A 25181-nucleotide genomic window follows, 5' to 3' on the forward strand; every position below is an offset into this window, starting at 1 on the left:
CCTTGCATAAGATAAGACAGCTATGTAAAACGATTTTAAAATTTAAGCAACCATATAAAACATATTATACTAAATTATAAAGCAATGCATGTATTTTAAAATATCAAATAATCAACGAACAGTTGAGAACGCAAATAACGTACTTTGATAGTATCCAGATTCAAAATGGTATCAGAGATAAATCATCATTTTTAATAGCTTTAGCCATTCTCAAATGTCTCCAAATGTAGTTTTAACTAATTAAGTTAGCACATTTATCCAAAAAAAATAGTTTACATTTTGGTAAAAATAAGTGATGGTTCAATTCGTGTATTACTTTTATTGGTATGATGGTGGGTAATTCAATTTAATGTTCGTAGGTAACGTCAATATACCTTCTGAAAAATGCATTAATCTACACAAGGTTAAAAAAGTTGTAAAATATAAAACTATATACATTCAACAAAAGATTGATTTAAAAAATAATGACATGATTAATCTACAAAGATAATTTAACATTATTTGTTGGTTGTACGTTATACATAATATAAACCATTATATTTTTTACAATATTAATGTGTACCTTTATAATATAATATGATTTAATAAACGGTTTTATAATACGTTTTTAATATATCTATATTATATCAATTAGTAATGACTATGTGCGTCAAATATTTAATTAATATAACAATAAACGAATTTTTTGATACAGACTATTTTATTTTATACATTTTTACTCAAATTTGTATATGACAATACTGTAAAAAGTTCAGTTTTGCTTAGGATAAGTAAATTATAAATTAAGATGACAGGATAAACCTAAAGTAATATTATAGGAATATTCATAAAAGTTCGACAAAATTAGTAATAGCATGTCGGGTAGTTTATTAGTAAAAAAATGAATAGAAAATTTTCATAACGAAAAATTATCTTAAAAACGCCAACGTTTTTTAATGAAATGATATCATGGTACCCATAATGATATGCATTTATAAATAAACCTAAAAAAAAATTTGTTTCTTGCAAAATATGCTTAAAGCGTAATTTGGTTAAAAGGCCAGTTGTTGAAATTGTGTAATTAAGTAAAAACACACATAGTGTTTCTACTTAAGATATTTAAATCCATTTTATCATGCGAAGACCAAGAAAATGTTGCCATGCTAAATATTACAAAAAATAATGTGGAACCTAAATTAAAAACAACATTTTTATTGGTATAACATATTTTATCACATTAAAATCATTTAACAACTTTAATTGATCTCAGCCACAACCAATTTTGAGGTTTGCTATGTTTTTATATTATATAATAATATGTGCTACTAGTGTTTTTTAACAATTTTATGGTAGTAAATAATGATTAGTTGTAAGTATGAAATGTTTATTATATTATTGAATAAATTGTAAATTTATCATCAAAATTAAAATGAATAATTTAACCAATTTTTGTTTTGAGTTTTTATGATTAGGATTGTTTATTAAATTCCGTATTTAAAAAAAAATAAAGGTACAAACATTTATTGACTTTAATACAGGTAAGACTCTTAGGTATACATAATATATAACATATATTTTTACATTCATCGCAGAGAATTTTTCGATCTGGGCAAACAGTAGTAACTTCCATTCGTGTTGATACACACTTCGTTTTTCAAGCACCGATTGACCAATCTGCATTCGTTTATGTCTGCGAAACAACAAAAATCATGAACACAATATTATTCAGTTTAAAAATTAAAATCATCACAATTCGGCCAGTCGTATTGACGTATAGTTTAAAAAAGTAATGGATTAATTGATAAAATATATTGCCGATTACAGAGCTTACACTTTTGAACAAAATACTCTTCTTATTTAGTTCAAAAATATTTGATTAAATAAACTTTGTTGAAATAGTAAAACCAAAATGTTTGAATTGAACTCGAAACCACTTTGGTTTGTCAAAGGCAGTGTATATAATGATAGAATCGAGGAGAAAACAAATAGGTTTAAAAACTAACAAGTTATGTTAGAATTTTACCCGATCCGGGCATTCAAAAAAAAAATTTAACTTTTAAGAAAAAAAACAATTTTACAACATTTTCAAGATTTGAAAAACAACATTTTTCTACAAAAATATATTAATTACTATTTTTATCCTTAAAATTTTATAAATTTTGAATTCATTTAAAGCAAAAAGTTTTTTGAGTACCTACTTTGATATATAACAATCCAATAGTGGGCCATTATTTTATGTGGTAAGTGTATTTAAAGTTTAAATTAGTGGGGGCAAATGGTACTGCTTTACCTCACAAAATGCTGGTTTACTACTCCCACCTTCTTAATTATTTAAAAAAAATCTAAAATATCTAACTAATTGTCTGTAATTGAATTTATATAGACTGGAATACTAAAGGACATATTATTCTGCTTCAGAATATGAGATTAAAAACGTGTGTTTTCATTCAAATGTGTGAATACGTGATACAAAGTAAATGGGCCCCCACACGTACATGTTCAGTGTTGCCCATTATCTTCTTGAAGAATAAAAAAAAAAAAAAGTGATACGTCACATATCACTCTATACATAGGTACCTGTATTATACAGGTATACATAATATATACTACCCAGAAACAATAGTTGCGTCGTTCACTCTTCTCTCCAATACCACTGAATGGGTTCAAATAATCGAATGAGATTTTCACTGCTATACTACATACCGTGTTCATTATAGGAAATATTTGATATGATATGTTCTGTATGTCGTTATAGATAAATCAATTTCTTTATTAGGCAGTAGGTACATTGTACATACAAATATACGTAGTATTTAATATGTCTTGAAAAATAACTCAAGTCTAAAATGTCCGAAACAACACATCACACAATCGATGTGGACTTCTATGTCACCGACACTCGCCTACCCAGCCGACCAATCGGAAATAACGCAACAATTAATTAGTATCGTCTATTAAAGTTATACAATATGGTTTTGATTGTTTTGAATAAACAATCGTTTACCTATTTATTTTTGAAAGATTTTCAAAACCGTGTAAAAATATATAATAATGTTCATGTAATTTAATGCATTAATCATTGACAAACAGCTAGTGAGAATAATTAAAATTATAAATTGGTTAACATTCTAGTACTTCAATAGCGGTAGTTTTTACTTGTTATCTATAATACGTTTAAATATAAGTTCTAATATAGGTTTAAATACTTTGATACGTTAGATATTACAGCATATAATCATACACATGAATTATACCGAAAATATATTACCTAACGTCGTATAAAAATAAAAAAGTTTATTTTTAGTATAACTATTATTTTTTCAAGTAAATTATATCACGTATACAATTATTATTATTATATACAATAATTAATAGATAACAACATTTTTCTCGATATGGTTATAGCCTTCAAAGAACTTGTTAACCAAAGTATGACATTTTCGGGCCTTGCAAATAATAAAATTACTGTTCATTAAAAAAAAGTGCTTCATTCACTTCATTTGATTTGATAGTATATAAATATGGTCCAAACTAATTGTAGTGTGATACAAAAGAATGTAGGGAGAGGGGGGGGGCTAGGGGTTCGACAACCAAAAATAAATAAATAATAGGTAATAATAATCACAATAATTACCCGTGCACTTATTATTTTGGTCTGTTTCGTAACCACGAAGGCATTTCACACTGCTTCGATTGCTCTGATTCGTGTTGTTGAAGCCTCCTTGAAGAACTCGGCAATTGGGCCCCGTACAACGTTTCTTATCGCACCGAAAGGAACCTAGGGTATTTCTGCAGATCCAATCAGGGCCCAAGACGCCACAGGTGTCTGTTTTCAGTGCACATTCGTCGTCATCTGTGGACACAAAACGCATTTTAAGCAAACTTTTCAAGTACCTTTACATATACATATATTCAAATATTGACAAGTCTTATCGATAAAAGCTTGAAAAAAATAAAAGTCTTGTCCTAGTGGAATTCACCAATTCCTGTATAATAGTGATTTATATATTATATTGTATGTATGAAATTATAATTGTCTAAAAAAAAATTGAGTCCATATAATTTACTATTATAGTATATATTATCGGAATAGTTATGATGATAATGTCTAATGAATCGCAGTAGTCGTTTTGAATATCTGATTCATTAGTAGTGATCTTTGGAACTTCAATTACTATTCTAAGTATATATTTTCTGCAAAATTAATACAATTTTCTAGTGTCAGTAGTAGTGCAACCAAACTTATTGCATCCGTTTGTTGATTTCCAAATTTCTCCATTATTCGAGAAGGAAAATTCTAAATTTAAAATCGACAGCATCGTTGGTGGGATTAACGAGATTTGACAGCCGACCGCTGACAATAACAAGTGCTTTAAATAGGTTCAGATAATCATTTCCCTTCTGAAATGTGGGCTAAGACGCGCGTAGTCCCCTTCATTGACCATGAATGGCTGTGAATATTAAACTCAACAACGAATTCAGTACTGATCAGTGATAATCATAACATGTTTAAGGTTGTTGACATACTGATCGAAATACAATCCAAATAAAAGCTCGCAGTCAGATATACTTCTATCATCGAATCAAAAGAAAAAAAATCATAAGGATTAATTTTAGGAAAATTATACCACCTAATCTTTATATAAGTTAAATAATTTTTTTTTATATCAAATGTTTTATGATGTGTTTAATATGTTTTAATATCTAATTATTTTTAGATATTTTTTTTAAGGATTCAACATTTTATAAAATACTTACACTCGGACACGATTAAAATGTCAGTTGCAGTGGCTGACATATTTAAGCTGGAGAGTAGACATTATATACACCCCTTCTGTTTTATTCTATAATATTGAGTATTGTATCAATAACCTACTGCATTAAACTTAAAAAATAAAACAAAATATCAACCAGGAACCGCACATTCCTCGATGCCTAAAAATATTTTATTATTATACAATTTTGCAAATCTTGTCATTCTGAATATTAAAGCTTTGCTCGTGGAAAACCGATCGTAAATCTAAAATTATTATGAATATATATCTCTATAATACTTTTTAGAAGTCTTTGAACAATAGGTACATAAAATGTAACACCCATAGTTGAATATTAAGTTTTTAAAGTAGTTTTAACTATATTGACTGAAATCGTATTAGTATTTTATTAGTATTTTATTTTACACTGAAGTCGGCGTAAAATCACAACAATATCTACCCACGCTGGTCTTACTCCCTGTTAATGGGTGAGCGCCCATGACGTAAGCTGGGGAATATAAATCCGTGGACGGACGAAATGTGATCGAAAAAACATCATTAATACGGATTTCGGTCCAACCACCTAAATAACCTAATACTAGTTCACGCGATATCATATTAGTATCATTAGTGTCTAGTGTCAAATCGTTTATCTAATTGAGTATATAGACAGTAGACACAATAAATCGTTCCATTACTCCACCGAGATTATAAAATACTATAAGATCGAAAATTCAAAATATCTATAAACTGATCAAAGTTAAGTAATATTGTTTTAATTATGACTAAATAACAAAAGTGATTTTAAAATAAATTCTTATTCTACATGGGAATATTCAATGTCGTCAAAATATGAACTTCAGACGCTCGTAAAAATGTATGTGACTTTACGAGAAACTTTTTTTTAATTTCATGAATTATGAGTTTTATTTTCTAGTCAGCCTTAAGTGTTAAGATCAATTAATTTAGACTTATTGCGATCTTAAAGAATTTGCATTAAATATGTGTTACAGTAAAACAAACATTGTTTTAAATATACATTTAAATGAATTGACAAAAAAAAATCGAAAATTTAAAATATCCACAATATTATTAATTTGCTCAAAACAATGTAAAATATTTTGTAATTGATGTCAAGTCTATGGAAAATGATAATAAAATGAATAATTCTTAAAAATGTAAGTCTAGGTACTGCAGTTATTCGTTTTTGTTACCTATTGCAACAAAAAATAACAAAAATAATTTTATTCAATCTATAGTTTTGAGTAAAAATTATCATTTACTTTTAATTTTCCGATTATTTTGAAAAGTACGGTTAATGAGTCGACCGGGAAGTTTTGATCCACAACAGTAGTACCAACTAGACATAATTTACTAGCAGAAACAACACTAAAAGCTAAAGATTGGATTATTGTTGAAAGGTGATGTCAGACACACACACAACACATACAATTTCAAAACAAACACACACACATGTAAAAACGATACATTAATTACACTATTTTCAGAATCTTAAGTAGGTAACTGCAAACACTCATTAATCGTCATAAATCAAAAATCGTTCTTCTTGAAAAAATAAGTATAATATATCTATGGCGATTTGAGAGCTTCGACTGTTATATAATTGTCTTGTCTCTCTCACCTGTAGGCATCTAATTCGGATGATTATAGTAAAGAATCGTATTTAACCTACACCAGCTGTGTCGAGTGTCTATATTTTCAATGCAATATTGTATTACATGAACCCATACCTATTATCTATATAACAATAATATTGTTGCCTTCCGTTTTCCAGAAATTTATTTATTGAGCATCACTAAAATTAAAAACTGTCATTGTGAAGGTCATAAATTTCTTTTGAAATTTTTCCCGGTTCCGGAACTGATAAACGGAAACAAACAAAATATTATTGCGTAATACCACTGATAACATGACGTATATTATTATATTTGCAATGTATATATAGATATATAACAATGGCAATACGTTTCACAAGTCCAAATGTTTTGTATGGTAGTGATCGATCCGACTAGATAATATTCTATGGACCTACTGTTATCATAACGTAATTTACCACAATCTGACCTATGCATGAAGCGGATTCGACGTCGAGCGTGTACCCTGTTCCGCATCCGGTGAAACGGATACATTGAAATGAACCGGCCGTGTTGTCACATCGCTGAGATTCTTGACATGTGTGCAAGTTTAGTTGGCATTCGTTTATATCTGAAACAACGTGAATTCAATAACCTATCATTATAAATTTTTTTTTTTATTAATTTTGTTTCTATTTATTCCTCAAGAAGACAATGCGGGCCCCGCCGACCATGTTCGTGTTTATGATGTTTCATGTTCGTTTAATTATAATAAAATATGTAACCTTAGTGTGCACATTATTGTATGGTTAAAAATATACAATTATATTATTATATCATGTATGATATATATTTGTTATATATAATAATATTTTAGGTACCTAGGTCAGGTTTTAGGTTTTAGGTAGGTACCCATGACACAAGTCAGCAGCTACATCATATTTTTCAGTAAATATATATAACACTATAACAGATACCCACCTACCTATTATCATCGATTAAATATTCAATTCTATTATGTTATCGACAAAGCTCGACCACTGGGTAGTGAAACTAGGATTTATTAGCTTGGTTTAGGTTTCACTAATCGTATCTACTCATAGTGATAGTTGAAAAAAATAATTATTTTATTTTATCTTTCATACTAAAAGCATAAGTACAGCGTATGTTGTAAAAATCATGACAGTAAAACTGACTAATCCATAACAGAAAACTTTTATCAATATGGATACTAAGTAATAATTAAAAATTTAAAACTTAGTTATAATATGTACACAAAAATAAATTATACAAATGGTTATTAATGATATTTTTTTTTTTTGAAAATTTTCAGCATACTCTTAGAAACATAATTGAAAAAAATTTGTTTCCCACCTTCTAATATTTATTTAAATTATATTGGATAATTAATTATCGTTTATTTACACGAAGTATACTATTGTGATTAGTTTACTGTGTAGTTCTACATAGTACTTCTGCATAGTATATTCGATTGAAAACTCACTACTTTTTTTTGGTTCTACTATTTTTCTACCAATTGTATTTTAAAACTCATTGGCTTATGTCAATATTAAACAAACTGTACTTAACAAAAGCCCAAATAAAATAAGACTTTTCAGCTTTAAATGATTAGTAAATCCTATAGTAGATACTGATAAACTAATATGAACTAATAAACCTTACATTTACCTAGTGGACGACATCTGTAACATACATTTATTATGTAGTATGTACATATAACTTTGTTAGTGGTTTATTTATGGGGAAGTTCAAGGGGTCTCCAATGCGCTTCCTCTACTTGTATTTTATTATTTTTTTTAAGTACTTGATTGGACTTAAAAAGGAAAAAAAATACTTTAATCTAAAATATTGATGATACAAATCGTTTTGCATTTGGTATCATGATACCATATGTATCATAGATAAAAATATAAACGTTTTGTAAACATTTCATGTGATACAGGTACATTAAATAGTTTTTTTTTAATATTCAGTTGTAATTAACAACAATATTTTCAATCTCTTATTGGTTGCAATGTACTGAGATTTTTAGAATTTTAATTAGGAATTTTGCGATCAATTGTATACATTTTATGAACACGACAATCATTTAAACGTTTTTTTGGCATTATAAGGTGGTCATCAAATTAGTATTTATAACTATAATTATATTCCTGGCTATTATGGCTATTGAAAAAACAAAATAAACATGTTACCTGTGCACGCATTAGTTACTTAGTCCAATTGATAACCACTTTTACAGTAACATTTATAGCTTCCCGGTAAATTTTTGCATTGTTCATTTATATCACAAGGTCGTTGAGAACATTCGTCTATATCTGTAAAACAATTTGTATTAATTACCAACAATTTAAATAAATATTTTTGTCTACTACATTTTAATAATAATTTTTTTTTTTTTTTTGGGGGGGGGGGAGCGTAAGGTGTTAATTTTTTCCGCTGTCTGATTTTAAAAACAACAGACCGATTGTCGGTGAAAAAGTAGACATCATAACTATTTTTATAATTTCGAGACAATTTAATATTGAGTAAGTACTAGAATTTATTGTTAGGAAATAATAATTAATATTTGTAGTTTTAATTTTTAATTTTAAAGTTCAAATATTATATAAACGGGCATGCTGCATGCAAGTATACGATTTAGTGGACTGGTCAAAACTTTTGAAATGAGGCCACTGATTAGAACACTTTTCTATATTATTTTTAAAAAGGCTTATGGTGGGATCTGACCCACACATCCCCTCGAATACGCCTCTGAGTCTACAGATGATAAGTTTAAAATATTTTCGGAACTCTAAATATTTATTGATTCTCGAAGTGGATGATGGATAAAATAAGTTTGAGAACCTGTGGTCTATACGAACAACTTTCTTTTTATTTTATAAATTTGTCACTGTTAAATAATTTTGAACAATTAATAACATTTATTCGTTTATTTTTTTATTTATTTATTGAAATATACGGACTTACGTCCTATTAAAATTTTTGAAAAACATGTCTACAGAGAATAAAAATAAATTAATGTACAAAAAGAAAATGAACTATTAGTATAGTCGTATTTACCCAATATAATTTAATAATTTAGTTTTCACCGAACGTTATAAAACTCGAATATTTTTTTCATACTAACATACTTTACACTAGGTTATACACCTTTAACCAAATGTAAAAGTATTTATATTTTTTTAAATATACCCAAGTGTATCATAGTTTTTCTTACAGCGAACACTCACGTAGTCAATTGTTCAACATTATGTTTGATGGTGGTTTCAATATCAACTCTAGATTTTTAAGTTACAACTTAAACTATGTTTTGTTAGGTGGGCATAGAAATAATATTTTTTTTAAGTACAGTAAGTTCCGCTTAATGTGATCACTGGTGTATAGAATCAACCATTGATTAAAATCAAAAATGAAAATCCCATAACAAATCGCATTTTTCTAATGTTAAATTAACCTTTTATTCGAATCACTAAGTACCAGATCATTGAATCACTTTTATGAACAATATCGTTCTTATGTTATTTCAAACTGAACAATTTATAAAACCCATTTAATTTTGAACTTATCTGCAGTATGACAGTACATTGTTAATTTTAATTTTACATGTTCAAAAACCATAGAGTACATTTTATTGTTATTTTAAATTATAACAAAGTGGCCACATGGAATTCTGGACTAAAGAAGAACCTCGATTGTCCGATCAAATTGGGACCGCACCTAGTTCAAATACTGAAAATTGTTTAAAAAATACAATTTTTTTTAAACTTTCAATTGTACACACAATATTATATATTATTATGTATTACATATGTATTGTTATTATTAGGCATATTAGAATTCCATTGAGTACATTTAGAAAATTAGAAATATAAGTTAACACGAAGTACATAGGAACATAATATGATCATAAATTTCTGCTTTTAGCTCCATCACAAGAACATTACGTTTATGTTTACATATTTAACAAAATGCACATGAAACGTGTCCACGGTAAAAAACCAAACTAAATTGATAAGTAGAGCAGTAGAACGTTGTTTAGATAAACCCATTGCGTTTCGATTATCTACAAAACATATGTAGACATACATGTACATAATAAATTAAGATAATGATAAAATCGGGTGTACAAGTGCTTCAACAAGTTGTAACGTTCGGATAATATAGCGTCCGTATAACGGAGGTTCGGAAAATCGAGTACCTAAATAATGTACCTAGATATTATCATATAATAATATTTATTTGTTAGGAACAATTAATTTTCAAAATTACCTTCGCATTTTTGTTCATACACATTATAAGCGTATCCAGGGTCACAAATTTGTTTTCTTTTATGCATAGTTAATTTTTCAGGAACCATCGACGGCATCGATGGTTGCAGGCGTGGTTGGCATTCAAATCCATTGTCTGTGATTATACATACTTCACTGGACGTGCAACTATGAGTTCCAAGAGTACAAGGATTTGTGTCTGCACATACATAATTTGAAAATAATATATCCAATAAATGTATAATAATACCATTTTGTAATAATATAAGTCTTTAAGTATAATATATTGAAACTCAATCTAACACGCTTTTTAGATTATTGTTATTGAAGATTTTACCAATAAAAAAGGATAATAAGAAAATGTTATCATAAAAAAATTGCTTAATATCTACGTTGTTCTTATTTATTTTGGTTAAGTTCGGGGAGGTAATGATTCAACAAAGATGTCTATGAGACGTCTTGTGAATGTATACCCATTTACTAACTAGCTAATAAGTAAGTCTACTAGTCTACTCACTTAATTGATTAATATGAAACGATCACGTCATCACGTACCTACCTACGAGTTTACATTTAAAAAAAAGTTAGACATTTGATTTAAATCCTAATGTAACACTACCATGATGAGATTATCTAAAGTATAAATTGGTACTTTTTTCGAAAAATTATTATTTAAATTCATTTGAGATGAACGACTTTTGTTCAATGGGTTTGGGACTTATAGCACTTAATAACACAATAATATACATAACAAATTTTAAAATATGCATTTAATATATTTATTATTATTTATTATTTTATTAATAATTATTAATTACAATTAGTGTACTTAATGTAAAAAAATTTTTAAAAAATCAACTGATTGTTAACTTGTTTCATGAATTTCCGAGTTTTTTGAATTTTATTCGTCAACTATATAATGATGGGAAAAATCAAAAATTAAATTGTTCATTTACAGGGATACCTTTAGTTTCAAAGAACGTTTAATAAGTGCAATATATTAAAATTATCGTATTGCTCGTATAGCCACATATTATATAATATGTAACGATACGAGCCAGTGGCGTATATACGAATTATTTTCACTATGGGCCGATTTATCAATTATCACTAGTCAAGCAGCATAGCCATAATTATACATTTTTAAGGGAGCAGCTGTTATATAATTAAGAATTATGACATATTATACAGTTCAAATAAAAATTGCGCAATTCAATTTTATAATTATCATGTAAAATTAATTTTTTGTTTCTTTTTTTAAAAGTATTGACAGTGTCGTTTGCATATTTTAATGTTATCTTACTATGAATTTAACATCAAAGTCAATAAGTCATTAAAGCAAGTCTCGTCAATATATCTAACATTTCCTTGTAGATTACTCAAAAATGATTTTAATCAACCGGCTAACTTAATCATGGTGAAAAACTGTTAACAGTGTAAATATACATGCAATGCTTTAATTGAACCTGCAATTTCACTATGGGCTCTGGCCTAGGGGGCCTCCCCCCTATATACGACACTGATACGAGCAATCAGGCAATCATAATATTTTCAAGCCACGAAAACTATAAGGAATTATGAGTTGTATATAGCAAATAAAAACATAAGACTGCGAGTAAGCTGCATTACTATTTTCTTTTTTACATCGGGTGAAATTGGTAAAGTTGAAATTTCGAAAATTTTTCTAAAATATGCAAATTAAGCACAATAACGTAAAAATAAGCAGTTTCCGGCAAAATTGATGAAATATGAAAAAATATGCAAATTCAAATTTTAGATTTGGTATCACGGCATTGAGAAATGAATTTATTTCGCACTCTGCTACATTTTACAATAAATAAAAAAGTATGCAAATGCTATAAGCCCCGAACCTTGAATTAATCAATATCAATAATTGATACAGTTAAATTTGTATGTAGATAAGTACACATTACAGAATTAATAGGTAAAACTGAAAAGTATATGGGTAATGTTATAGTTAAGAGTGAAAAAATATATTTTGTACTTCAAAATAGCGTTTCTTAGTTTCTACGATTGTAACGAAATATTATGTTTAATGGGTACTTTAATCTAAAGATATTTATTGAATTGTAATTCATTTATTCAACATTGAAGAATTATACTAATTCAAAATAATGCGAATTTGAGAAAAAAATATTCAAATTTAACTGACCCGCAGATTCCACATAGTTTTTTTTAGTTTCAGTCGAAATTGATTTTACTTGTGTACTAGCTATACTGCAGCATGACTGATAAACTTCGCCCCATTGATGTTCGTGAAACAATGGAGTTGATTGACATATAGTTTTTGTTGAACCGACAGCAAAGCCGATTTTACATATCTCACAGCATATCTATTCATAATAAATAATTACAAATCACAAACATAGTCTGATATAGTTAAAATGTAAATATCTCGATGTCATAGTCCCATAGATATTTTAAAAACTAGGTGCTACCCATTTGTGATGGTACTATAATGAACAATTATTGTCTATCTATTATAAAATACTTTAATAAAATTACTAATATCACAATAATTAAACAAATTTTTTAGTACTTAGGTAAATAATACTACACCTTAGCAGATTAGCTCAACAAATATATAAAACCATTACACATAGTACAAAATGTAATTTAAAATAAAGTCAAATGTAGGTAGAAAATAGTACACAATACCGTTTAATGAGTTAATATAGATGCTTCTAAAGTTTTTTCTTAAAGTCATAAATAATAAACCAATTAATGTTTTAAAAAAATATTTATTAATCTATTTGATCTAACCAGACTTCTCGAGTTTTAATAGAATACAAATATCAACATTTTATAAAACAACTATATTTTTGAAGTTAAAACAGTTTATTTTGGCTGCTATTGAAAAAACATACACATCATTATAATATAAATACAAATCCCTAAAAATACAAACAGACGTACGTCAGTCGTTTTAATTTAAATATACCTTTTGAGTTTTGATTAAAAATAAGCTCTTGAAAAGCTTTACCTCAAAGGATCCCAAGCCATACACTATATAAGTGGCAGAGAACTATATGGTTTTTTGTTTTTATATTTTCCGTTGGCACATGAATAAATTATATTTAGCTTGTTTAACCTAGAATGAAACCGTTTTATATATTTGTATGAAATCACGTATTCAAATCCCGACCAATTTGTTTTAAAAATTTAACATTAATTTCCGCATCATACTTATTAGTTATTATCTTATAGCAATTAATAATTTATTTTGATTTTTGTATGTACGTTCAATCGAATAATTTTATCCGAATTAATACTAAAAAAAAAAATAAACTCTACAATTCATACAAACATTGAATTTTTTGTAAAAGTGTAAAACGGATACCTACTTATTTCCAAACAAAATTATTTATTAAATGTTTAAACACTGCCTGTAGAGCTGTCAGTGGGAGGCTTCTCCTTTCTGTATAGTTACTAATATGCAACCTCATTTATGCTTATTATACAAAAATTGTATGGATTGTAAAAAGTAAAAAAAGATACTCAATACGCTTTCACCAACGTTCGCAAAAAATTCGAAAAAAAAATGAACTGCAAATATCATAATTTATATTGTGTACAACGCAGTATGTCAGTAAGCCCGTATATGAGATAAACACCTGTGTAGGTACCTTATTTTTTGACGTATTATGAACTTGGATATTTTCAATAACAGACATATTCTACCTACTGCAATAGTATATTATAAAGAGCTGGGATTCAGTGACTGGAAATCGTGGCTGCACCTTTATTGTGTATTTGTGTCAATGTACTAAATATTTATGATATCACACTTAATATGCATTAAAATATAGTATCGTGTTCAATAATAAGTTAATCTACATAATATTGTAATTTTAAAATATGCAGTTAGGTTTAATTATAATTATTGTTGCATAGTAACCAAAGTAGGTATGCATTTAGGGCATACTAAATCGCGTTCTTCCGAGAATATTTATCTTAGTAAACTATAATTTATGTATTAAATTATAAATGTAACGTATCATTACTTTATTACCATGTATTACAATACACGTCATGTCCTACTCGTTAACCGCACAACATCATACAAAAGAGATAAAAAAAAACGTCCGTTATAATATCATAACAATACTAAGTAGGCGCCTACTGACTAATACTAGTAATTAACAAGTGCCTTTATTTAAATATGAATTTATATAATATAATATAATAACCTACATAATAGTTGCATATACTTACCATAAAATCGACTTGATTTCTTCCCATCATTTGTGTTTTTTCGTTGCAAATTCCATTTTCCAGCCCTATCTGTTTTCCCTCGTTACATCGTATTTCCCTATAATTTATAGCAATATATATTCAAGTTGAAAATAAGAATGATTTTTATTTTTATTAAATAACATATTCTTATTTCTATCGAAATAATATCATTATTATCATTATCTATCATTCTGATTTTAGAATGTACGTATGTAAAATGAGTAATGACTAATACTTATTATTTAAGCTGATGTAAAGTATCTAAGTTATTTTTTTTTTTTTATGAGAGTTTCCAGAGTGCATCCCAAGAAAAAAGATAAAATTGTTTACGTAGCCCGAACTCATCTTTGTTTATAGTTACATGTGAACAGAGAGGCGGTTTTATTATTTTAGATTTTTAGCTTACACCAATTTTTACACATTTTAAGTTTTATAATAATTGTTTTCTTTTAGTACTTATCCATGATTAATGTGTCCATTTTTTAAAATTTGGAAAATTGAAAACACGTGTAACTTTTGATCTATTATAGCACTATATGTATATGATGTATATTCAGTAATAATCACACTTATTGACCAAAATGAACCTCAATCGTACTATTTTATCATAAATTTTAAAATAAAACGTGGTTTCCCACAATGTCCATGGTTGTTGTAAAAAATGACCTTTATATAAGTGTACATTTGTACTATAATAGTCAATCGGTTTCGTCTCCAAAAAGTATTGACTGTAGACCGAAGGACACACTCGGGCGTTTTAATGTAATTTACCAATAAGACTGTGGACGTACACAAGCTATAAAAAAAAGGTAAAAGTTAAAAGCGGGACGGATTTGGAACATTCTTATTTTCATGACAGGCAATGATAAGTTTCCACTGTCCACAACCCACAAGAATCAAAAGCCAGCTGCAGCTAAGTCACGTAATAATCTTTCGTTCCGAATATTTCGTTACATGAGGCCAATAATATGTTCATTTTGTTGGTGTTATTGTTTTTTTAAACTTGAACGTGACTCTTGCCTATTTGTCGTATTGTAATAAAAAGATACCAATAGTGGTATATTCGTGTTTGTTGATAAAGTTTAAGTGGGCTCGGACATATTTTAACAATTTACCTCGAGGATTTTTATTTTTTTTTAGTTTTAAATTGTTTTGAAAGACGTTTATGGTCAATATCATTATTTAGTAAAATGAAAATATAAATTACTGTGTATTAAGACCAGTTATGGAAACATCACACTTCAGACATTGATGATAGATATTTTATATGATTAAATAGTGAGTAGATTGAAAAATTATTAGTTTATTCAGAAATCACTTTTGGAGTTATCTGTAACAGCAAAAAAATCTCAACACTAGTTTCAAAAAGCCATTGTCTGCGTCGCATGTAGTTGAGTACAGAGAAACTTAAAACAATGTGGTTTTTGTAAGTGGAAGTACATTGTTATAAACGTGGAGAAACTTGTGAACAAAAGGCCAGTTTAAAGTCTTGTTCATCCGAATTAAATTTGAAACAAACATTGAACATCATTTTGGCAATGATTATATTGTACATTATATTGTACATTATGTTGTAGACTCACTCGAACCAACATAACAGTTCATTGTTTACTGCAAAATCGCTCTATTGATTGCACCAGCGAATTCATAATGACAGCACGACAGTCTGATATTCGTTGTCTAGTCTGATATAAATGATATAATGTAGGAACATGAGGTTATATTTTGTTTTATTTAAGTTTATAGAATAAGTATTTTGGTCCTTTAAGAACCGAAAATTATTTGTCATTAATTATTCAGTTTAAAAAAAAATTCGAAAATTTTATTGACAAAAGTAAAGTTATGAAATGTGCATACATAATTTGAGAGTATTTGATAGATTATGGTGTACAATGAAATAGTCTACGTTTTAAAAATAATTTTGAAATCATGACAACAAACTGCAGTGGATAAAACATATATTTGTAAATATTTTAATAAGAAGTAATCACAGAAACTAAGTTTGAATTTTAAAAGTAACTCATAAACTATTCAGTCGTGTTAACGGAGCTCCACTCCAATAATATTATTCTAATCTCCCAGAAATTTATTTGGCACCTATGGTATGATACTTTTTTATTTGGATGGATGTACTTACAATTGGGTTTATAATTATGTAGTATTTAAAAAGATTAATAAAATGCAATAAAATATTAATATTAATATAAATATAATATAATATAATAAATGATTTAACCCTTATTAAGATCCAAGCTTATTTTCTAATGTTAATAGAAATTTATTTCAATAATAATATTATACGTACTATAAAGTAAGTAGTGACCTAACCTAATCTGCATGTGATAGAGATTATTAACTGCAATAATGCACTGGCACACTGCTTTCACTGATAAAATTGACACAATATATGCCAAGCCACACGCTATGGAAGAGTAATATTAATATTATATCACCGGATACCGACTATCACATTATAATTATTATTATTGTGGTCTCGTAATTCGTCGTTAACGGAAGATATTACTATGGAATGTCTTTTTTTTTAAATCTGGGCTAGGGATACAATACTAATTACACCATGTTAAAATACATACCCCCTTTTTAATGCGAAAATTATACATTTACTAGGTGTCAAGGTAAAACAATTTTATTTTATATTACATACCCTCCAAAAACTGACGGACGGCACGTGGTGATTATATTTCAAAAGTTAAATTAAGGTTTTACGAACGCAAATATATTAACACATAAGTACTGCAATAATTTTGGAACGAACTATGTAGCAACAATATTACAATAAGACATAACCGTAATTAATATTTTTACACTGTTCTTAAAAAAAACCTATATAGAATTAAGTTGCGTAACTATTTTACAAACATTTATTTAGGGGTAACTTGGATTTTAAAAATTTATCTAAGTAAATACTCTTATTATTATAGCCAAGGTTTCCATACTTATACAATACTTATACCAAGTACTAAAGTACACAAATAATCAAATCGGCAAGCATCTTACGAATGAAGTGTACCAATGGCCGATGACTGCAGGCATATATTTGCCAAGAATTTTATTTGAATATTCGACTTAAATAACGCCTTTGACTTTTGTGACATATTCATACTGAAAATCTACGGAAGACGAACAAGTGACCAACAATTGTAAAGTGGACCGTTTCTACGACATTATGATGGAACATACCATGCAACATACCTTAATCTACTGACTACGAGTGATGAATACGGCTCTAATTCTGAAAATATTTCACAATTTTCGTATATTACTATAAATGTATTTTTACTGATACTAAATAAAAATTCAATTGATTGAACTTATAATTTTTCCAAAAATATAGTACCTACCAATAAAATATAATAATATTATTATTATTATTATTATTAACTTATAAATCAATACCGAAGTACAGAAAACAGATGTAAACTGTAAAGTACGTTGACTCGTATAAATTGTTCAAAATTAATCTCAGAATTTACAAAATGGCATTGTATATAATAAATGAAATCATAATAGTTCATGGAATAGTGGAAAATTTTAAGTTATATGTTTAATATCTTTTGAATTAAAGTTCAGTAATAAACGTTTGAGGAAAAATAGTTACTATACGTTTTATCATATCTTCACAATTTGAACACATGCCTAACGCTCATAAAAAATGTACTAAGTCACATGCATTGCTACATTACAAATGCAATATTTTTTTTAAATTTCCTTCCAAATATGAAATGACGGTATCTCAAGAAGACACACATTTTTTTAAAACCATATCATTTCTAGAAAAATAATAAGATCCGTGAATATTTGGTGAAAATATCAAGTCAGATGTCTCTAATTTTGAACAAAGCAATCGTTTTATAATGATGTGTGTGTGTTTTAAGAGTCTGAATACATTTTTACTTGGTAGACGAAAAAATGCTTAGATTTTCAATTTTGATGAGGGTGGTTTATTTTAGCAACAAGCTAAAACAAACACATTAAAGCCATTAGCTATAAACAGCTAATGGCCATAATTGCCGGATTTTAGATCAATAAAAAAAAAATAGACTGACTCATCAGAAATTCTGGTCTCCACTCAGATTTTATATAATTTAACACATTCGTTACAGCGGGCCACATGACACTTATGTGGGTTACGGCGCCAATCGGTACCAACTTATACACCTGTTTTATTTTTATTTTTATTTTGGTCTCTGGATAATATATTAAAAAGTACTGAGAATTTTATACTTTTGACAATACTTCAAATTAGATACAATTTTCTATTTGGAATCACCTTCGACATTGAAGGTTGAATAATTTTATCTGGTATGAATGGATAAAATGTATCTTTAATTAACTTGCTTTTCTATGAATTACAATAAAAATTTAATTGTTTACGACAAGGCAAAAATATAGTTTTCTGTATGGTACTATCATGTATACCTACATAGTATTTCGTATAACTTATATAACTGTATAATGACTGCAGCATGAGTAATTGTTTTTCTACATTACAATCTCGTAATTATGCATTAAACAACAATGGTACAGGCCAATTTTAATTTTCTTTGAAAAAGTATTTTAATACATTAAAGATTTTAAATTATTATGATGAAAGTTCCATTTAAAATTGCCCATATACGTATTCTAACCGTATTTCTAACCACTTAACATTTACTGCATTTACTTCACGTCCGTCTACGATTTCCAATCAAGCAATTTTCGTAATATTTCAAGGGAAAACAGGCCCTTCATATTTTCAATTTCCGATCACTGGTACATTAATCAGTGTTGTAAGGTGTGACAACATTTCGGCGAAAATACTAAACGAGTCTTCTAGTGAACTTGCGAGGCTTATCACTTCCGGCCCGATAAAACGCATCGCAGCATCGCCGGTACGTGTATTATTTTTTGTGTTCAGTTTATTAGACAAAAGTCAATATATTCAGTCACATGTATAATGTATATTATAATCACTGGTTCCTCCTTCTGACTACTGTATGTTTATATATGATGCATTTATGGGTATTATTTAGGGTTTGGTGTAAATAGTTCGTCGTAGTCGAATATTACGTAATGTATATATACTATATAGGTTTGTAAGATCATTTTACAAATGAAACAATACTTTCGTTATCACTTAGTTCTTAATGAGTAAAAAAAAATAGACACATAATTTTGAAATTTATCACAGGACTAAACGTAATAGCTTGTATTTTTTAAAAAAGGTAAGTGGTTGCCACTTTGCTGTATAATAGGTTTCGAGTCACTGAATATATTATTGTATACGATACACGATTCTAAATTGAGACTATCCTCAGCCCAGGATACTATATTATACTATACTTATTTCATTGATCACACAAAGTTTCACAAAACCTACACAAGACCACTCAAAAAATAAATTTAATTTTATATTTTAATATAATTTATCATCATTTTTAATTATTATGATTTTAATACCTACCTAACTTGTTATAAGTCAATAGTCTTACGAATGAAGTGATATATTCACGTATGTGATATAAACATCTTAAATTTCTCTATGGTTAGAAAATAATTATATACATAATGGCAAAAACTATTAAGTTTCTGCGATTGTTAAAGTTTTCGAATTACAACAAAAAAACTACGTTGTCCTTCGTTGAAATATTCAAATTCGTAAATATTTGAAATTCAAATGTAATTAAAAAAAATTATGTACTTTTGATATTTTTTAATGGTGATAAACGAAACTTAAGAGACATTGTGCACTAAATGTTCTGGTCTCATCTTTACAAACTGAACATTTTTTTAATTTTTAAATACTTTTTAATAATTTACAAATTGTTATGATATTGTCGAATTTTGTTAAAATATTAACTTCAAACGCCTATAAACAAAAATTGTGCCTATGTATTTTTAATATTTTTAAATTACGATAAGATAAATTAATGTAGAATATTTATTTGCATATTAAAGTGTATTAACTGAGAATAAAAATATATGAACATTTTGAAATAAAAACTAAAAAATTCAAATGCCTATGAATAGCTTAATTCGTCTGAACTAATCGACTTTTTTTAAGTTTCTATGGATAATAGTTTTTGGATTACAACAAAAAAACTAAAATTATTAGATAAGAAATCGTTATTTACTTAATTTTCTATAATTGATCAGAAGCTCATAAAAAATATTTGTGGATTATAGTTCTAATTATTTCTTTTAATATGCATCTAAGAAAAAATTATAATACGGAACCCTGTATGAAATTTTTAAATCTTAACTATGATTCTTTAACTATAAAATTATTTGTAAATGTTTGCGATTTACTAAATATCCTAAAAACTTGAACTTATAAAAACATTTATAAAAAAATATTCTGATTACAAATGATTGATATTTCATCATATATATTTCAATTGATTATTTATTTTTAAATTTTAACTACTTATGAGGACCTTTCTGAATTTTCAAGCATTTTTACCAGAAAAATAATTTTTTCATAGATTAAATAGGGAAAAAATGAAAAAAAGTTGAAAATTTAAGCTACCCAAAATGGCATAAGTAATAATAATATAATAATACGACCTTAATTAAATAGCACAAAAAAAAAAACCAAAATATTTCTAAAAATATCAATCTCTTTCAAGTCTTCGTTTTACACTTCTACACCAGCCGGGACATATTAGGACGTTATTATTGAGACATATTTTTGTATCAATAATAATATCGACATTTTGTAGGAAAACTTTTTAAATACATTTCAAAACCACTTAGCTATATATTTTTGATTTAAAACCTGCAAATTTTTCCCTAGCACAATAAAGTTATTATAACAATAAATAGTTTCACTAATGTTGACAGTACCAAAAGATTAATTTCCACCATCCTGTTACGGAATCAAATATAAAATACTCACAATAGAGTTAAATTGTTAAAATATTTTATATTTGTATGGGTATATATATTCTTACAGTTGAACGGTTTTATTATACAATATACGCCTTTATTTTTCATGTTAAAGTTTTTTATACCTATTGTCGAGAAATCGTAGAATTGTACCCAAAACGAGAGACAGTTTTCCAAACAACACAATTTCGCGCTTAAATCGGCGAGAATAATAATGGCAATATACCTATTGTATAATATTATTACCTACTATGGAACAGTGATAAATAAAATAATTCAAAATCGGAGGTCTTACAATAATAATATATATTATGTTATAATAATAACTATACATACCTCAACGAATGCAAACAACAAGCCCCGACCGTGGTCAGACACATCGTATTGTGTTCGACGTTGACGTTGAACAAAGGGAACGACAGGGTGATATTGCACGATTTTTTTTCCATGCTCCACGTTTTTCCCGTATTGCAACAATGGTTTAACGTGCTTTCCAAGTCCCCTGTACAGTTGAACACATTATCATTAATATTGCGCGATCGCCGCGATGGACGAGTGAGAATGCGAGTGCGGGGTGCGCAAAGTCAAGCGCCATTGAATTACGTAGGTATAACCGAGTACGGAGTGATTCATTGTAACTGGCCGAACGCTTGTTTCAATAGAAGAGTTTTGTATTTTTTTAAAGTTAAGATAATCATTAGTATAAAAAGTCAAACAGTTGACTGTATTTGGTTTTTTAAACGTAGTGGTTGTCTTAGATTTTAAATGTGGAAGAAAACGGAATCTCATTTTGCCGTAGGGAAATGGTTCACGTCTAAATGAGCTGTCAATCTGTGTTAAAAAAATGTTGTTTATTTTTATCAATATAAACGTTTTAAGTTAAAGCAAGTGTATATACAGTGAAATAAATAGGTAATAGTGGCAAGAGGTCAAGACTCCGCAAAAGTGTAATAGTCCACTCGGTGGCCGAAAATAGCCGAAATTCTCAGAGGGAAGAGTTCCTTTAAGGTTAGGGTATAGTATTACAATTAACAAGAATGTCGGAAAAAAATTAAGAAAGTAAATGTATAAATGTATAGCATATTAACATGGCCTGTTAAGATTTTGTACAGCTGGTCCGTTACTTGGAGCATCATTAATCAAAGACCATTTTGTTCAATATCCAATAACTGCAAAAAATGTTTAGAAAAGTTTTCTGCTTGTGCAATTAAGTAATAAAACTAAACTATTTAGAAAAATATAAAAACGTACAGAAATTGTAAGAATTTGCCTTAAAATATCAGTGTACCTCCAGAAAGTTGGACGGATAACTTCTCGGGGGAGGTACATTATATTATTGTAATATAATTTGTATAATATTATTGTAATTTATGTAGGTACTGTGTAATTAATTTTTAATGTATTAAATCATTGTTAAATATAATAGGCAATGTTATAGACATCGTAAAAATTAATATTGTGATCACAGTTCCGTTTTAAATTAATAAAAAAAACGTGGCGTGATGACATAATACAATAGTTGGGTGCCGGTATACATAGGCATAGAAAAGAGGAAGATCGTAAAATATACTTGCCGGCTGAAAACGAGTATTGAACGAAAAAGGTCAAAACCAACAATATCGTAGTGACAGTCTCCATTTCGTAACGTTTTTCGAATATTGCACTTTTCCGGAACGGTCGACGATTGCCGGTTATTCGATACTGGTATTGTTCCGGGCGGACGTCCGTCCAAATCGGCTATCGGACAATAAATGTAGAAAGGACGACGCTGTTTCCAATAATAATAATAATATTATAGTAAACGAGATAAATATTAATATGATGCGCGGTGACACGACATAATATAATATTTTGATATGCAGTGCGCAGTGATTCTGAGTACTTGCAATACCCGTGATTACGCAGTAAATTACACTATTGTTTATCTGCGCGACCATTGCAGCGGACTATAGAGTATTAGAGTGATAGAGTCTACACATTTTGTTATTATTATTATTATTATTATTATGCCACTCGCGCCACTAATAAATGTGCTGAACGTCTGAATAAGACGCACGTGCAGATGCTGTGAGAAACAAAAACAAAATATCAATGTTATTTTCATATGTTAACAGATAATGCTTCTATTGTAAATCGTATTATTATTGACTAATAAATATCAATATTTATTTTAATGTTATGCATACGTCGTACCCACTCCGTTTCTACTCCGAATTATTGGTGGACATTTTTTTTAATCTTAGACTTGCAGAATGAGACAATATAATATTATCTTGGGAAATAAAATTGATTAAAAAAAATGTTTAAAAGCCCTGTTTTTTCTACGATATTGCATAGTTAGGTACACAATAATATTCCTGTATTATGCCTACATATAATTATGATTGTAACATGATATAGTGATGACTGATGGACGATATAATATAATAGCGGTGCTCACCCACTATATGCCTCCACGAGTATAAATCGGGATGAGTATAAGTGTTATACATAATACAAAAGTACCTATTGTAGTAAACCGAATTTCGTATTGTTACTATTCATTACAGCACTCTGTACAGTGTTCTCTTTGTCCTGTATATAGGTACTCAAGTTTAGTGCGTACACACGGCTTACACAATATATTATAATGAGTACATAATACATGCATAACTGGGGAAGCTAACTCATTTTTTTCAACTCCTCGTCAAGTCAACATTGAAGAATTAAAATCGAGCTGATATTGTTTAACTTTTAAAAGTTCCAAGCTAGATATAAAAAAAGTAACTTAAATTTGTTAAAAATCAAGTAATTTTTTTTTAATTAAATACAATATTTACAATCTATATCCAAGCATTACATGCGAATTGTATAAGTTAAATAAAAAAAATAACACTTATAAGAGTAGAGTAGTGTTATTGACAGAAAAAAACAACTACTGAAAAGAGGTTGCAGGCTTATCCGGCAAGCTCAGTCGGAGAGGCCCTTAATCGAATTGGACGCCACTATGTCGTATTATTTGCTATACCTATTATTCCCTGGTAACGTAGGTACAACTTTGAACATACAATTAATACAAAGATACCGTGACTATACATCCCCCTTTCGGGCTTTGTGTCCCCCTGTCTCCGAAGAACCTAAAAATCCACTTAGAGAAAAGGTGGCCTGTGGTTGGTATTTAAATCAACCAAATTCATTATGTGGTTAGATATATATATACATATTATACTATATACATACGTATACCGTATACATGAACTGTAAAAGCTTAAGACCCATAGTCCATAGATAAAAATGATACAAGAAGTACCTAATTGTAGCTGCGGCTAGTTATCACTTATCGCTGGTACCGCGTCGTCTGCGAGAATCGCCAATAAATGGACTACACATTATATTGTTATTTATTATTAGAGCTAGGACTTAAATGACCTAAAAAA

At 28.2% G+C, this 25181-nt stretch overlaps 1 protein-coding gene across 1 annotated transcript; it reads right to left on the reverse strand.

Annotated features, from left to right (window-relative positions):
* Positions 1-1472: 1472 nt before the first annotated feature.
* LOC111033795 (fibulin-2-like) lies at positions 1473-23512 on the reverse strand. Its single transcript, XM_022314719.1, is given in 9 exon segments — positions 1473-1669; positions 3614-3832; positions 6819-6959; positions 8545-8667; positions 10622-10819; positions 12794-12974; positions 14857-14953; positions 22102-22267; positions 23340-23512. Coding segments are annotated over 9 exon segments (1296 nt in total). The 5' UTR covers positions 23404-23512; the 3' UTR covers positions 1473-1562.
* Positions 23513-25181: the final 1669 nt, after the last annotated feature.

Source organism: Myzus persicae, unplaced genomic scaffold, assembly GCF_001856785.1.
Source record: "Myzus persicae strain clone G006 unplaced genomic scaffold, MPER_G0061.0, whole genome shotgun sequence".
Lineage (NCBI taxonomy): Eukaryota > Metazoa > Arthropoda > Insecta > Hemiptera > Aphididae > Myzus > Myzus persicae.